Source organism: Ochotona princeps, chromosome 3 (genome assembly GCF_030435755.1).
Source record: "Ochotona princeps isolate mOchPri1 chromosome 3, mOchPri1.hap1, whole genome shotgun sequence".
NCBI lineage: Eukaryota > Metazoa > Chordata > Mammalia > Lagomorpha > Ochotonidae > Ochotona > Ochotona princeps.
Genome location: NC_080834.1, coordinates 64,654,815 through 64,671,525, shown reverse-complemented (window position 1 = coordinate 64,671,525; position 16,711 = coordinate 64,654,815). Strand labels below are relative to the sequence as shown.

Here is a 16,711-nt window from a genome sequence, read left to right as displayed (position 1 = left end):
TGAACTTCCTAAATTTATTCCCCATATGATTTCATTACAAAGGACAACTTCAAAATACAGCCAGCGCTTTACCAGTATCTAAAACAATTTGTTGCTTGCTTATTCAGTTATTTAACAAACTTTAGTCAAATATGTATTTTTGACAGCCACTATGTTGCCAACTTACATAAAAATGGAACACAACGTCCAATGTATTATATCAATAGTTTGGAACTAATAAGGATGCATAAATATCGTGAAATTAATGACAGCATGTACTAATTTGCAGACATCCAGGAAAAAGAGATTTTCTAATTCAGTCCAAACAGTGCAAGTCTTCCAGAAAATACGGAGGATGTTTTGTGACTCCAAAGCCCATCAGTACAGCCAGTACTGCAGGACAGAGGTTAAGCTAACATTAGCAGATCAGCATCCCATATGGGTTCCAATATAAGTCCTGGCTACTCCACTACCAGTCCTTGCTATTTGTCTGAGAAAGCAATGGATGACGCACAGGTATTTTGGCCCCTGCACTTACATGGCAGAGCCAGATGACACTCTTGGTTCCTGGTTTTCACCTGGTCCAGTCATGGCAATTGTGGTCATTTGGGTACTGAACCAGTTGATAGAAATCTTTTCTCTCTTTCTCTCTTTGTCTCTCTCCCACTGTCCTCCTGAAACTCTTTCATATACATAAATGAATAAACATTTTTTTAAAAGATTTATTGATTTTATTACAGCCAGATATACACAGAGGAGGAGAGACAGAGAGGAAGATCTTCCATCCGATGATTCACTCCCCAAGTGAGCTGCAACAGGCCGGTGCACGCCGATCTGAAGCCTGGAACCTGGAACCTCTTCCGGGTCTCCCACGCAGGTGCAGTGTCCCAATGCATTGGGCCATCCTCAACTGCTTTCCCAGGCCACAAGCAGGGAGCTGGATGGGAAGTGGAGCTGCCGGGATTAGAACCGGCGCCCATATGGGATCCCGGGGCTTTCAAGGCGAGGACTTTAGCCGCTAGGCCACACCGCCGGGCCCTTGAATAAACATTTTTTAAAAGACCACTAGGCAGTGGCAAGATAGAGTGTGGGGCAGGAAATGAGAGGAAAAAAAAAACTTTCCAGACGGACTAAATCACATAGGTTCATAATACAAAGATGAAAGGAATCAAACCACATAGAAGAAAACACCAAAAAAGCCTGTTAGGAAAAAGCTGGAAGATGGTGGCTGTTAGAAGACAAAGACAGACTAAAGAACAGGTAGGGGAAAGAGTGTCTTTTTTAATATGGTTAAGACCAAGGACATGATTAGATCTTCAATTCAGAATGTGATTTCTGGTAATATGACAAAGCATTCATTAGAAGTGGAAACTGAGAAATCCCGAAGTGAGAGAAGCTAACACTAATCTTGGAAATTTGTGAGTCAAACTGAGGGCAGGATGACACAGACTGGTTTAAAGTAGTTTATTAGGTAAAATAAACAGGATCTGGTAGTAGGTTATGGCTCCAAGGGCAAACTGGTCACTAAAAATGCAGAAAAATTATAAAAATGTTTAGCATGTTTCAGCCAACTGTTAAATATTTTACACTAATTCTCTTAAGGTTTCTTAAGAAAATTTGCCTTTGGATAATGTTGTGTTGCACTTTATATACCCTTTCACTTATAAAGTAAATGATTCATGAATATTTTATTGTATTTTTGTTTAGTTCTTAATTGAAAGAATTAAAACTTAAAAAAAGGAACTTTAATAGATTTCTAAAAACACAGGATTATTAAAGAAAAACTGGAAATTTCTGTTAGAAGAATAGAACTGAAGTTTTCAATGGGAAAATTAGTAAGAAAGAACTATTCAGAACAAGGAATTTGATATAAAGAAGCCCATATTTTATATGCATATGTATTGTGTGTATAAACATGAATAAGTATGAATATGCAATTTTTTAAAAAGAAAGACATTATTAATAGGTCCACCAATGTTCTTGGGCAGGAATCTTGATCAACAAATTCATATTTTAACGGTATCTGGAGGGTAGGCCTTTGGGAATAGAGTTAGATGAGGTCTGAAAGGTGAGTGTCCCACAGTGGTACCAGCAGCTTTGTAAGAGCAAAAGACCACCACGCCAGTCTTGGTATGTTATGCCTATGAGTTGTTATAATAGAACAAGGCAGCATTTCCAGGTGCCAAGCAGATGCTGATGACATGCACCTAACTTCCCAGGCCACAGCACTATTATACAAACAATCGTTATTCTTTATAAAGAGATCAGTCTTATTTTGTTATAGCAACAGAAAACTAATAAAGTCCATCCTTAAAATACACACACACAGAGACTTATAAGAATACATCATGAAAACTATACACTAAAACACGGGAGATATGGAAGAAAAAAAACACATTCCACACATATTCTAGCTACCCAGATAATGAATGAGGCTAATTATATTTCCAGCATAGATATTAAACATTTCACATCTCATCTTCTAAATCATCAGTACTCTGCTTTGCTATTACCTCTATTCCTTGTCACAGAATTAGTTTCATTATTCTCTAATATGTATTCTTTCAGTAAAAAATAATCCATTTTATTTACAAAGCATGGTATATGAGAAAGAAAAATTTTGAGACAGTGGAGAGAGAACTGACACATAATTGCTTTAGGTATTAAATAGTAATCAATTTAAGGACTCTCATGTTCCTTCACCTATCCGCCCACAACACCTGCAGGGAGGACAGTTCACTTCGCCATGCATGACATGATCAAGGAAAGCTAGTAGTTCTAAGTTCCTGCAATTTCACAAAACTTCTACCAACCTATGATCTTTTCATGTTTCCTGGCCTCTCTCAAAAACAGTGCCAGTGTCTCACTGCTTCCATTGCTCTTGTTGCTATTGTCACTACAGGGTTTACAATCTTCCAGCTATTGCGTTACATCACGGTAGCCCAACTAAAGGGAATTCAGATTAACTAAGACCTGGAAATGGAAATGCAGCATGAACACAGTTCTAAGCTGCTGGCAATCACTATCCTTCCTCGCTCTTCACTCATATCTTCGTCTCTGATTCTGCTGCTTTCTTCTATTGTTTCAGATTCAACTTCCCATCTGTAGTATGGTGTTGAAAAATATTTACTTCACACAGATATTACTAGGATTAAGCAAAAAATACATAAAATACATAAATGTAGTTCTTGCAAACTCATCACATAAGTACTTGAATATTTGGGGGCAGATATTTAAACGGTTCATCTTCTACAGTCATATGTGTGGAATTAAATTTATAAGCATTCCTGAGAGCATCAAGCTTTACTGCTCAACCTGCATATCACAGGAAAGTCATATCTAAAGTCTTCCTTTATGGATTTTTTAAAATGGCAGCAAAAACATCAAGCAAACAAAGACAAAAAAGTAAATAGCAACAACATCAAGTGAACTAAGATATAGACATTTGATTTTATTTTTATACTGAATGAACTTAAAAATAAAGCCAATTGCTTCTGATAGTGAAATGGTGATGCAGTCAAAAGAACTTCAGACAGCTCATTTAAAAAAATTAGTCTGCTCTGTATATCTGACTTTCCAATTTAAAAAAAAAGAAGTTTAAAGAATATTAGTACTTGTCTACTCCAGCAGGTAAGTGCTTAATTATCATCTCTAGTTCTAACAAGTAAAAAGCTGGTCTCTAGACTGAAAAATATGAACTCTTCAATGATCAATCAGAGAAATAGGGTAACAGCACAAACCACCAGCCCCCAGACTGAGGAGATATATAGGTGAACACAGAGAATCACAACTTGAAAAAGCAGAAATCCACCAGTATTATCCCACATGAGACCAGCCCAGGGCAGAGATTAACATATTAACTAATGAGTTCTGGCAGAATCAGTACGGAAAATTCTGAGATTTAAAAACTACAGACAGCTGCAGCTAACCGAGGAGCCTCTACAGTCTTATGAGCTTCCCCTGCAGGACCTCTATCAGGTCCTCAGAGCGAACACTGGAATCATAATCCCCTTCCATTTCTGGCAGACAGAGGGCCAACGGATCCAACTGAAATATTCCAGAGCATCCTATTCTTAACAAAGGGCTGCACTCGGAAAAAACAAACAATGAAAAACACTACTTCACTAGAATCAAGATTTTGTCACATTCTAACCGACTTACAGGAAGGTAAATACTCAAATCCGGTCAGTTCTAGTTATCCACAAGAGGGAAGAGAAAATACTGAGTCCCAATTCCCTCCAGCTGTCATACTCCACAGAAGGCAAGTGTTAGCAGAAGTACACGTGACATTCACTGTCTAGGTGTACAGACTCACAAGAATGAGAGCTACCCACAGGATGCTAGAGCATCATCCTTCTCCACACCTGTCTAATGGGTGATTTATCAAAATTCTTCAGGAGTAGTACACAAGGTACACCTTTGAGCAAAAAATGTCCAGGTATACTAAAAGGCAAAAGCAAAATAAAAAGTAACTCACACTTCAAAATCAGAATCAGAAATTGCAGGGATACTAAAATCATCAGATCAAAATTTAAACAAAAACTACTATGGTTAATAATCTCAAGAATTCAATTTGAACAGTAGACGGCATATAAGAACAGATGATAAGGTATGTGGAAATGAAAATTACATTGTATTATGTGACACAGTTTCATAGGCTCTGGGATTCCTCCAACCCCTCCCTGTGCCCTCCCCCCATGATTGATTCCTCCACCTTGTTGCAGTATTACAGATCAAATTCAGTTGAGATTCTTTCATTGCAAGCATATACCAAGCAAAGAGTCCAGCATCTAACTGTCCAGGTACATTCAATGGTTTCTTGGGGAGATCATCTCTGGTCTGAAGGTAGAGCCGGCAGAATATCATCCTGATCAATTAAAAGCCCCAACTTAATATCAACGACAATTTACAACATTATGGAATTAACTGTCATGGTGTTGAGTAATCAATATGTTACAAGATGCAAGTTCTTAAATCTGCCAGGTTCAGTAGAATTATGCCTTAATGCTATGGACTGCTAAATACTAAAATAAGGATAGACACGAGACAGCTGAATAGTACCCTATAGCCATTTTAAGATGTATAGAAGCTGGTTGTATATAAACTAAAATCCAAATGTCAATGAAGTAGTCACAGGAAATGAAAACTCATAAGAATTTTTAAGTACCAGAGATGAAAAGCCATGTAGCAGAAGAGAAGGCTGTGATTGGGGGAAGGGACATGGACAATAAATAAAGCCTTTTTCATACAAACAAGAGTTGCACAAATTTGTTAGTAGTAGAAATTACTTGTAAGACATGTCAAAAGAAGTTCTTCAGAGAGAAAGCAAATTATAGAGGTCATTAATTTGGGTCTGCATAAAATGAATACCATCGTGCAGAGGAACCTTAGTAGTCACTCACTGGGAACACAGCTGGCCTACTCTCTTAGATTGCCATATGTTGCTCTCTGCCTCCTTAGAGAGGCCACACGAAATCCAGGCAATCAAGAGTTCTCCACTGGCAGGAACCTCAACTGGGACAAGTGCCTGAAAGAAGTGATCACAAGGAACAAACACTAGATTTTTAGACTGTAGTCCTCTATTCTCTAATAAGAACATGGGAACTCACCATGATATTGCTTTGTGTGTGGTGGAGGGGAGATTCTGATATCACTCCTTTAAAATATTTGAGAGTCAACAAATATACAGGTATTATATCACACCTTGTTCATCTACCCACTCCATGTGAACATCCCAGATCTCTTTTATTTCCTAGGGACTGCTTTCACGGAACACATGAAGATGAATAAACTGGCCTCAAGACTCTCAGGTAGTTTCAACTCAGCAGCTTTTATGTGGCTGTTATCACTCTGGAGTTTAACACCTGAAGTTATTACCTTCACTAGCTGACTCGGTAATCCTTGATTATGAGGCTAATTTATTTACATATATAATCAAAATATACAGTTGTCCAGTTGTATCCATGGATTCTGCCTCCATGTGTCCAACTAAACTTCTGATTTTAAAATGTTCAGAAAAAAACAGTAGCTGTACTGAACATGTACAGAATATTTTTGTCATTATTTCCTAAGATATACATTATGAAAATAACTTATGAAAATTTACCTTTTCTTAGAAGTAATCTGGAGATAGTTTAAAGCATACAGGGAGATGTAAGTTTTATGTCTAATCATTATTAAATAAATACATATTTAAAAATTAATCATTAATTCAAAAACCTTAACACATGTATTTGAAATATCAAACAGTATAACTGAAATTAGCATGATGGATATTTAGAACACCACCACAGATGCTGTGAAGTTTCTTACAAGAAATAATCCTTAGACACCAGTTTTGAAAACAATAACAATTTTTAATGATGAAGATTACCACTGATATTTACATGCCACTAACATACATGTATACATAGTAATTCTGCATAATTTCAATGTCTTATAGAATGAATAAAAATGTAATACTAAAATGTTACACTATGAAATTAGCTTCAATATATAAATATGAAAATCATATAAATGTGTAAAATATTTAACAGGAAATATCCCATCATATACCATAATGATTTTTTTAAATTTTTGGAGCAATCATATTAGGGAATTTGGGGCTCTGCTTTACTGAGTAAAATAACTTTCTATACTGTTTAATTTTAACTTATGGTTATTTTGCTATGAAAATCAACATTCATGCTTCATTTATAGCTTTTATTGAGACATGAATAACATGTTTCTTTTTGAAAATGTTATGGTTCATTTTATGTATCATCTTGACAGAGCTAAGGAATACCAAGGTAGCTAGTAGCAAATCATTCCTGGTTGTATGTAAGGCTGTTTTTGAAGAGCCAAGTATTTGCATCAGTAGAATGAAAAAGAAGATTTGTCCTACAATGCTCTAATACATTTGTTTAAATGGCAGAATATTTAACTTGCAATTGTTACTAAAGAACTATGTAATGTGATGTTATAGGAGAAAATGACAGGAGGAGGAAATGGGAAGAGAAGACAGGGTGAGGGAGGGAGGAATCCCTGTAACTACAAAACAATAAAATGGAAAATAATAGTAATAATTTAAAAAGTCCTCAAGACAATGTGTGTCTCAATCAATACATTGATGGTTCAACTACAGCAAAAGGTAGAGGAAAGATAAATTCTACATACTCTTTCTTGCCTTCAAACATTGTACCCAATGGTTGTTAGATTCTCAGACCAGACCTTCACCTCACTCTCAGACCTAAACTAAGACACAGGCCTTTGGAATACGACTTAACTATACCTTCAGTTTCTTTAATTTCCTACTTTTCTGACAGAAGATCAAGGAAATTCTTGTGCTATATAACCATGTGAACCAATTTCCATAATGAATTTTCATCTCACTGTGGTTTGCTTATGTTTATATGTATATGTGCAAATATATATATATATGTATATATATTTACTTAACCAACAAGACAGACATGCATATACAGTTATATATACCTATAAAAGAGGAAATAACAGATAATATATTCAGATCCCAATGGTCATCTAAATCACAAAATGCAAAAAATACATATTTAATTCAGCATTTTATATCTGAGAAATATAATATTTCCTATCTCTAATTTGCATTATCAGAAAAATGCATCTTAATATTCAATATCCTGTGTTTTCTCTGAACATTCCATCTTTTTCTTGATTTCAACTCTGGTTACACTATTGCTGAAAAAGAAATCTGATGTTTTTATATTAAAAATGCCTATTTCTATATTCAGTACACCTGTATCAAGGATTTGATCTACCACATATACATTAAAGATGGGCTTTTAAAATTTAACCACCTCATTGTGTGCAAAAGTGTAGAAAAAGCAAACACTTGAAAACATTTCAATGTCTTGCTCAAAGTGTTGCTTAAAACAATATATGATGAATGCCCCATTTCATAAAGTTCACAGAGTACTTCAAAATCAAGCTATTTCAATCAAATTAAGTATACAATATTTTAAGTACAAATTAAATAATGGCTCATAAAATTTTCATTATGATATGCTACACTTTAAATACCAATTTTTATTCAGAGGTAAATATTTTTAATAATCAGTACATGGTAACTCAAACAAATAATTTGTCTTTTCAATTATAACATAAAACTTTTTAAACATAAAAGTTATTAAATAATATAAGTACATAATACATATTTCAAGTTCAAAGGCAGACAAGGCTTTCAGTCATGAAATTTTATACTTTCTATATTTTATACTTTGAAAAACCTTTTATTTTTCTCATTAGTAGCTGTTACTAGTAGTGAGTTACTATTAATCCAAGATGTCTCAATAATGACACATATTCTGCTGTGTTGTACTGAATTGGACCCAATTACATGTATAAATATTTTAAATAATAAATTTAATTAGAAGCTCTCTTATTACAGTTGTACTCCCCTTAATTTACAATGTTGGTTATTGTTTTAAATAAATTAAATAATGCAATAATCAAAGGAAAGAAATCAAAGGAAAGAAATAAATATTACACCATCTCACAAAAACATAATTTCTCTTCCCTAAAGTGACAATAAACCCAGGACATACACATTTTTAACATCCTTTTGTTGTTCAAAGTTACAACCTAAGCAGCATTTTTCCTTTTTCATGTCTCATTAGCATTAACATGTATACTTTCTTAAATAACAGATATCTCTTTAAGATTTTCAGAATTTAAAATGAGTTCTGAAAAAGTAAGACTGAGATAAGTTTTTCATAGCAAACAGAAAAGCCACAGCCTCTCTAACACTTAATGTTTATGAAACACTTCTTCGTAATTCACTTACAACATCCACAGTGTCATACAAAACATTTTATTTCCTCTACATTCTTCCAATGATTACCAAGGCACTCTGTTAGCTGCTTTGCTAGATCACCACTATTTTATTACCTTAGTGTATTACACTGACAGATAAAAGATGGAGGGGATCCTTACAGGATAAAGTTGTTATGAGTTTTGAATTATGTAGACATAAAATTTTGTTATTAAGCAGAGAGAGCACAGTGTTAAGAATTACAACCATGGGTTCCCAAATTCCCTAATGCATTCAATCTCTTCTGACACCAAACTTCATCTTCTATACAAACATGATTTTTCAATTCCACTCTATTCTCAATAAATCAATAATACCATGCCATCTATATTTGGACACATATTTCTTTCAACTTTTCATGCTGTTTTTCCTTTTTAAAGACCTATATTATCATCTTAAACAAAAAAGCTTCATCAATGTATGTACAAGTACATTCAGAAAGCTTTCATTATTACTCTTAATTATTTGAACAGATACACTATGTTGATAAACTAAGAAACTGAATTATAAGTTTTATATGTCAAAAACACAGCATTCCCTATAAATAAATACCCCTGAATACCTACACTTCATTCATATGATTCTCAATATTCTTAAGACTTAATGAATACATAATTCCGATAATCTGAGTCTTTGCTCAAGTTGTTCTATTTGCCTTTTAAAATAAGGATCGTCTGTCTCCTCTTTCAGATCACCAATTTCAGTTTATTAAAATGAACTGATTAATCACTTATCACTATGAACATCCTTTTATCACTCTTATTATTGAATCCACCCCTTTACTATTCTTTCAAAAAACACTGCTCAAAGAGAGTGAAGAGCTTTTGTTTTATCTTATAAATTATGTGAAGTATGAGACAAATCTCTTTACCAGAGTAACAAAATACTTGGAACTATGAAATGTAAAATATAAGTTCTTTTACCTGACTTCTGGATAACACTAAAATAAACATACTGTACATTGAGTGTTGAGCAAAACTGACAAGTGTTTCAGAAAATTAACATGCTCATTTTTCATTGCTAACAAGTCTAAAAATAAAATCCATACCAACTGTGATGTAAGTATTCAATTTAAGTTTTAATGTCTGAATCCAAGTACTGCTTTTTCCCTATGTAGTCTACATGTTAGTCATCAGCTTATATGTTTACATAGTAGAATTTTCCAACAAATAAAAGTAAATATTTATGAAATGATCTTTTGTAGGTGTCCAGATAAGGGTATGTTTGGCCTAGAACTTTTGCTGTCTTATGTTCCACACTCTGTGATTCTGTAATAAAAGTTACACACTATACCTGAATCTTATCCACATCCATCAATAAAGATAAACTATATAATGAAATCAGTAAAGTCTAGAGAGATTAGTATGTGGTAAATGTTCCACAAATTTTAATGAACTTTTCCTTTCTGCCTTATTCTATTTTCTACCATATTCTGTTTCCTTAATTCTTTCTTTGCTTCCTCTTACCAACTTTTGTCTGGTTTCCAAAATGTACAACTTAGTCCAACATTATAATTTTCAACTAGGGAGAATAAGTCTGAGTCTGCTAGGCAAATATTGAATTTAAGTAACTGTCCTTCCATCAAGTTTTCAATGCTCCTGTTAGCAGTGTCACAGAGGAATATTATTTACACAATACTCTACATCCATAGGTTAGAAATTTAATTTCCAATGTAACAGTGGTGGGAGATAATATCTAATAGGATGTTAAGAGATCATGGAAGCTATAACCTCAACAAGAAGTGACTGTTGCTACGAAGGGAACAGGTAGCTACTGAAGGAATAAGCACTTTTCAAGAGCAAATTCAGCCTTCTCTTATACCCTCACTCACACTGCCCTATCCTTCTGATTTACACACACCAGACACTGATGTCTTGATTTTGGACATTCTGGCCCCCGTATCAGTAAGCAATACATTATTTTACAAATAAATTACCCAGTCTAAGGTATTCTGTTTGGGCATCAGCAAACAGAAAGAGACATATGGAAAAAGAATATTCTTCAGAGTTATAAATATCTTAGTTTGAATGAAATAATTATGTCTATTTTGACTTACAACTATTGGCATCTTTAGGACTCTACAATTAGGAAACAGAAGTAACACATACATTAAAATAACATTCTAATATAACAAAATATAATTCTAATATTCAATGTACAGTCTGGAAAATAGAAAATAGAAAACTGAGATAAGCAATATTTTTCAGTTAATATTATTCTGAGTAACAAATAGAAAAATTTATGAAAAAAATCTCCATTTCATAACATCCATGAAAAAAATCATCACAAGAGAGCAGTCAGTACACTTGTGACTCTGTCTCTCTCCCGGCTTGTCTCCAGCTGACTGAAATTCACTGTGATCAAACTGAACCAAATCAGTAAAGCAGGACAGAACATTTTCCATTCTTTCCATGACTCTTCACCTATGTCTGTGTGAGACAACTGATAATAGGTCTAAAAAATCACCACATTCTTTTTCAAAAAAATGAAAATAAAGGAGTTCTAAATAACTTATTCACAAATGCTTACAAGTTATTCTGTATGCTGAGAGGAAATATATATATATATATGACACATTTTATACATTTTATAACCTGAAAGAGAAATTTTAAAAAGTTTTACTTCTTAGAAATAAGTGTAATAAGCTTTACCCACTTAATGGAATTAATATGGATGCCTATTCATTTCAACGGATATACGATAACAAAGATAAAAGCACAAACTTACTTTAAAATATGTTTTTCTCAAAATTGATGATTTGGTTAAAATTCTAGCAAAATAAAATGAATTAAAAGAAAACCCAAATTAGAAAAATTGTTTAAATCCTGCAGAAATAAGCAGGTTATGAAGCAAAGGGGATGATTTAACTATTTATAAGATTTTTGGTTGGAAATATATGTTTCATGAATAACCTCAGACATAAATACAAAAATGTCAAATTCAAACAGCAGTATCCAATGGTTCTAAAAAATAAATAATCACTTAAGACAACTTTTTGGGACTTAAATCTGTGGCATTTATAACAAAAATTAATTTACAAATATTAACTAAGAATGTAATGAATGAGAAAAATGCAGATTTTAAGAAACTAAAAAGGTAACTCATTAAATCTGAAAACATCTGACTTTTTTTAGATAGAAAAAAATCTAATAGCTTCACAAACTTTTTTATTCACTGTCATATGAAAGTAGAAATAATGCTACAACGTCGAAAATAATACAAAATACAAATAAAAACCATGTAAAATCCAAGCACAACCATGGTTAAATATCCATACATAGAAAATTGTGAATTGCACACTTATAATCCTTTAAAAGCAATTATTTCTAGATTACAAAAGCCTAATCATAATGTATCATTTTGACAAATCCAAAATACCAATTTACTAGATTTAGCATTTTATACCAAAAATAAAATGGTGAATATTTGTATGAATCATTTATGATATTCCAAAGTTCATATACAATATTCATTGATACTGCTACATTTAACATACACAGATAAACTGTCTTGGCATTACATATACAAACTTTTTTGCTAAAGAAAATAATACTGAGGTAATCTAAAGTTACAACAGCATACATTATTAAAAAATAACTACTGGGCATTTAAATAAAATTTTCAATGATTACCAATTCTAAGTAAATTTAATTTTGTCCGTAGGGTTTAAGTTGTATACCAAAATTCATTTCAAATGAAGGCAAAAATTCACTCTTAACTACTATAAAATTTTCTAAACAAATGTCACTAAGTAGGGCAACAAGGTGTTCAACTTACCCCATTTAACGGATACGTCTTCCACCCCAGTTCTCCCAAAATAGTTGTTGTATCAAGTAACACAACTGAAATTAAATAGATAAAATAACTTGCATAAATATCTCAATTAATGCAAACATATATCAATTTAAGACAAACGTAGTCCAACCTGGTATTCACTATGACAGTTTTAACAGTATTATTTTAAAATTATTTTCATACTTAATATGAACATGTAATTATAACATTAAGTAATATTAAATAAAAACTGCAGGATATTGTGTGTAACTGCTAAATGAAACAATCAAATAAAAGAATTATGAAGGTCAATTCAAAAATAATTTCATAAAATATAATTTGTGTACAACAATGATAGATGAAACAGCTGAAAAACAGAATTTTCTAAGTCATTTAAGAAAAATACATTCACTTGCAACAGAGAAAGACAACAGAACTTTGGTTTACTGATTCACATGCCAGTAGCTTACTGGCCAAGGCTCAACCACTGATGTCTTAAAGGGTCGGCATTAGCAGGAAGGAATTAGGAATCAGAGCTGGGATTACTACTCACTTACTCTGACATGGGACTTAGTATCTTAACCACTATGCTAAATGTACAGTTTGATTTTAAAACATTTCCCCCAATATTCACGTCACATTAAAGAAAACACTGTTATAATGCCTTTAATATTTTATTATATTAAGTTTCTTTAATTAATATGGAATAATTTATTTTAAATAGCTACTACTCTCAAAGTTAAGTCTATACCATTACATATTAAAATAGCATACTTACTGCTAAAAGAGAAAAACCAAATAAAAACTTCATGTGTATTCCCTTATGGAAGGGAATTCACCATCTTGTCAAAAAGGCATAAATGTAAACAGTAATAAAAGCATAGTATGTAAATTTCTACAATAGAAGATATTTAACATCCTCAGAATTAACACCCCTGAGGCCATAGTGAGGGAAGAGGGCCAGGTATGGAAGTTTGTGGGTGGAACACATGGGAAATGTTCATTGATGATGCCCCAGAGACCTCCAGTATGAGGAAGAGTGTTCTGAGGGTGTTACCTGAATGGTCTTCATAGTCCCAAGAGATTTTCAGTTTCATTATTTCAGGATTGAGAAAATCTTCTCAAGGTCCATTCCTTGACAAAGTCCACACATATCCATACACCCAGACACTTGCTGCCAAAGCTTGGCCAGGAGAGTTGTCCAACCTGTTCTGCTCTGCATCCTCTGAATTGGCAATGGATATCCCTACTGTCATAGATAAGGTGACCATTATGTCCCAGTGCACATTTGGACATGCTGTCCATTACACAGGCATCAGCGATGCAGAAGGACCAGTACCAACACATGTACTCCAAGTTCGGACCATACACGCTGTGGGTTTTCTTGTGACCAGGGTCTGAGACTAGAAGTCTATGTGTGGAGTTCCCCAAGAAATCTCGCCAGAAGGCCTTTGTGCTTTGCAGAGGCAGCACCTTGCCAGGCAGGCTTGCAGGGGACCTGGGGGATGGGACCTGTGGGGGCATGTGGGTACCTGGGGGCTCACGTCCAGGCAGGTGGAGTGAGCCTGGGATTTCACCAAATGCTTAGTCCCAGGCGGGTGCAGGGAGAGAAGGGGACAACCTTAAGTTAGCATACTGGCCTGGAGTACTGGTGGACCACTCATGGGTAACTTTGAGTGGGCCTTGATCTTGGGTGTGTGGAGGGATAAAGCCCCAAGCCAGCACATTAGCCAGGAACATGGGACCCCAGTGAGAAGGCAGAGCTCCAGATCAGCACACCACCCCATCAGAAGACTAGGCTTTGGAAGGTGGGGCTGGGGAATCCATGCGTTCCCAGGAACATGGACTACGGATAGATCAGGATAAGGGGATGTGAGAGAGGGAGGACAACTGAGAGAGTATGCTGCAGGTGAGGAATAATTTCTGAGGGACTTACTATCAGTAAGGCCACTGTAGTTGAAGGAAGTGAGGGACTGAGAAAAAAGCTGTTTGGAGGAGGGAAGGAGGAGGACCTTTATGGGTTAAATCAATGCACTCACTCACTTGGGAGACCCGAGCTGGGCTATTTAGCATGGATCATTGTTAACCACCACTCACCAGCACATACTGAAATAGGGCTGGGGTCTACCTGGCAGGGCTACATCACAGTAGCTGCCAGTGAGGATCGAACAAGGGATAGGTAATGTTAGGCTAGGCCATGACACTAGCCAGCATGTGAGAGAACCATTTCCGGGGGCAGATTCTGTGGGGTATAAGTAGGCCCACCTAATACAAAAGCAGGGACAGAGTGGGGTATGTTGGGTAAGAGCTTAGTACCCACCGACACATGTGAGATCTGAGTCTGGAAGTGGCCTGGTGGGGAAACGTGGGAACTCCCCTGATAGGATGTAGTGCCCCTGATTGGATGTAACTCCCACTGGTGAGCATGTGAATCAGGCCTTAGTGTTGGTCAGGCCAGGCAAGGTAGCGATACCTGTCGGCAAGTACATATACTGGTTATGAAGCAAGGTGGACCTGAAAGAACTAAGCCAAACCTTAGCAGACTAGCACGTGTAGGAGCGAGGCTGGAGTGTGGGTCATGACGGGAAAAAATATCACACCTATTGTTTTACATGAGACAGGGATGGGAGCAGACTGGACAGGGTTAGGCCAGGACAGGTCAGGGTGCAGTATCCAGTGGCAAAGGCTAAGAAACAAGGAATGGGCTATGCTGAGTTGGGTCAGAGAAATCACTGACGCATACAAGATCTATGGATGTGAACAGGCATGGTTGGAGAGCTAAGGAGACAACCCAGCTGGGTGGTGGTGACATGACTGCAGTGTCCCCAGACATGAGTGCAGACTGGGTGTGGGGTGTACCAGACTGCGCTAGACTGCAGCACCTAGTGGTGCTTGTAAGAGCCTACTGATGCTTATAAGAGCCTACTGGTGCTTGTGTGTAGGATGGGCTGAGCTAGGTCTTGGCACCCACTGGACCATGCAAGAGCTATGTCTGTGTGTGGCTGGCTGTATCAACCAGCAGTAGGAACCAGAACAGGCGTGGGTCAGTTAGGCAAGGCCACTGCTCTGGATAGGACAGGAGGTGGACTAAATCAGTCTGTGCCAAGGACCCACCGGTATGCACGAGATCAAAGGAAGCTGTGGCCTAGTGGGGGAGTTGTCCAATTTCCCCTGCTCCAAACCCAGATTTCATGTGTGACAAAGAGAACACCGGCAATGCTTAACATGATCTGCACTCAGTCCCAGCACTTGCATGGGTGCTGCAACCTTGTCCAAGGCATTCTCCCAGCCCTGGTTACTGAGAGTTGTCAGGTGAATTCCTGCCAGGTGAGTTCTGTTGTCTAGCCTTGCTTAGCATGTCACTACCCCCCAACTCTCTGGGCCTACCAATCAGTGCTATAGCCCCACAGAGGCAAGGCCACAGCCCCCTACACAATCTATCCCCAGATCCAGTTCTCTCACATTGGATGCTGTGGCCCAGTGCAATGTAGCCTACCCCTTGCTCTGTCACTCACAGCAGTTACTGTGGCCTACCTCAGCCAGGCATGTCTCCCAGAAAGAGCTTTCGTGAGCTTCAGCAGACAGTAACTGATGCTATTAGCCAACCCTAGGTCCCCATGTAGTCAAGTTTCTCAGCCTGACCCAGACATGTTCTCATGTTTCCCCATCTAAACCACTCCATCTCAGCTTCCTCACCTATCTGCAAGTCCAGTGGTCTGGTCTTTGAAAGACCCCAGAAATCATTTGCATACCTGTTCTACATGCCCTCAGCTGCACCCATTCCAATATAGTACCTGACCCCTTACCCAGGCAATCTGTAGCCCATCCTCCCCACTCCCGGGCCTGGAAGCCAGAGTTCCCCAGCTTCTCCACCTATCTTTAAATAATAAAAATAATAATAGTATCAGTAACAATAATAATAGAAAGAATAAGCAACTAGTATGCTGAAATACTAGTAAAGTTAACACAAATTTGGCATTAACCAGGCCCACGCTGCCCACCAGCTATTGGCTGCTTTGCTCCAGCAGTGTAACACTGGCCAAGACAGGTAACGAGGCAACCTACACGAGCCTATAGCTGGGGGTTTTTCCATTTCTGTTGGCTAGTTTTAAGTCTTCTTTGGAAAAGTGC

The 16,711-nt window shown here is 36.3% G+C and overlaps 1 protein-coding gene across 1 annotated transcript in view; it reads right to left on the bottom strand.

The window, feature by feature from the left end:
- EPHA6 (EPH receptor A6) overlaps nt 1-16,711 on the bottom strand; it is an 860,890-nt gene that overhangs the window by 767,779 nt on the left and 76,400 nt on the right. The window contains 1 exon segment of the mRNA XM_058661775.1: nt 12,584-12,648. Within this exon segment, the coding sequence (XP_058517758.1) occupies nt 12,584-12,648 (65 nt within the window).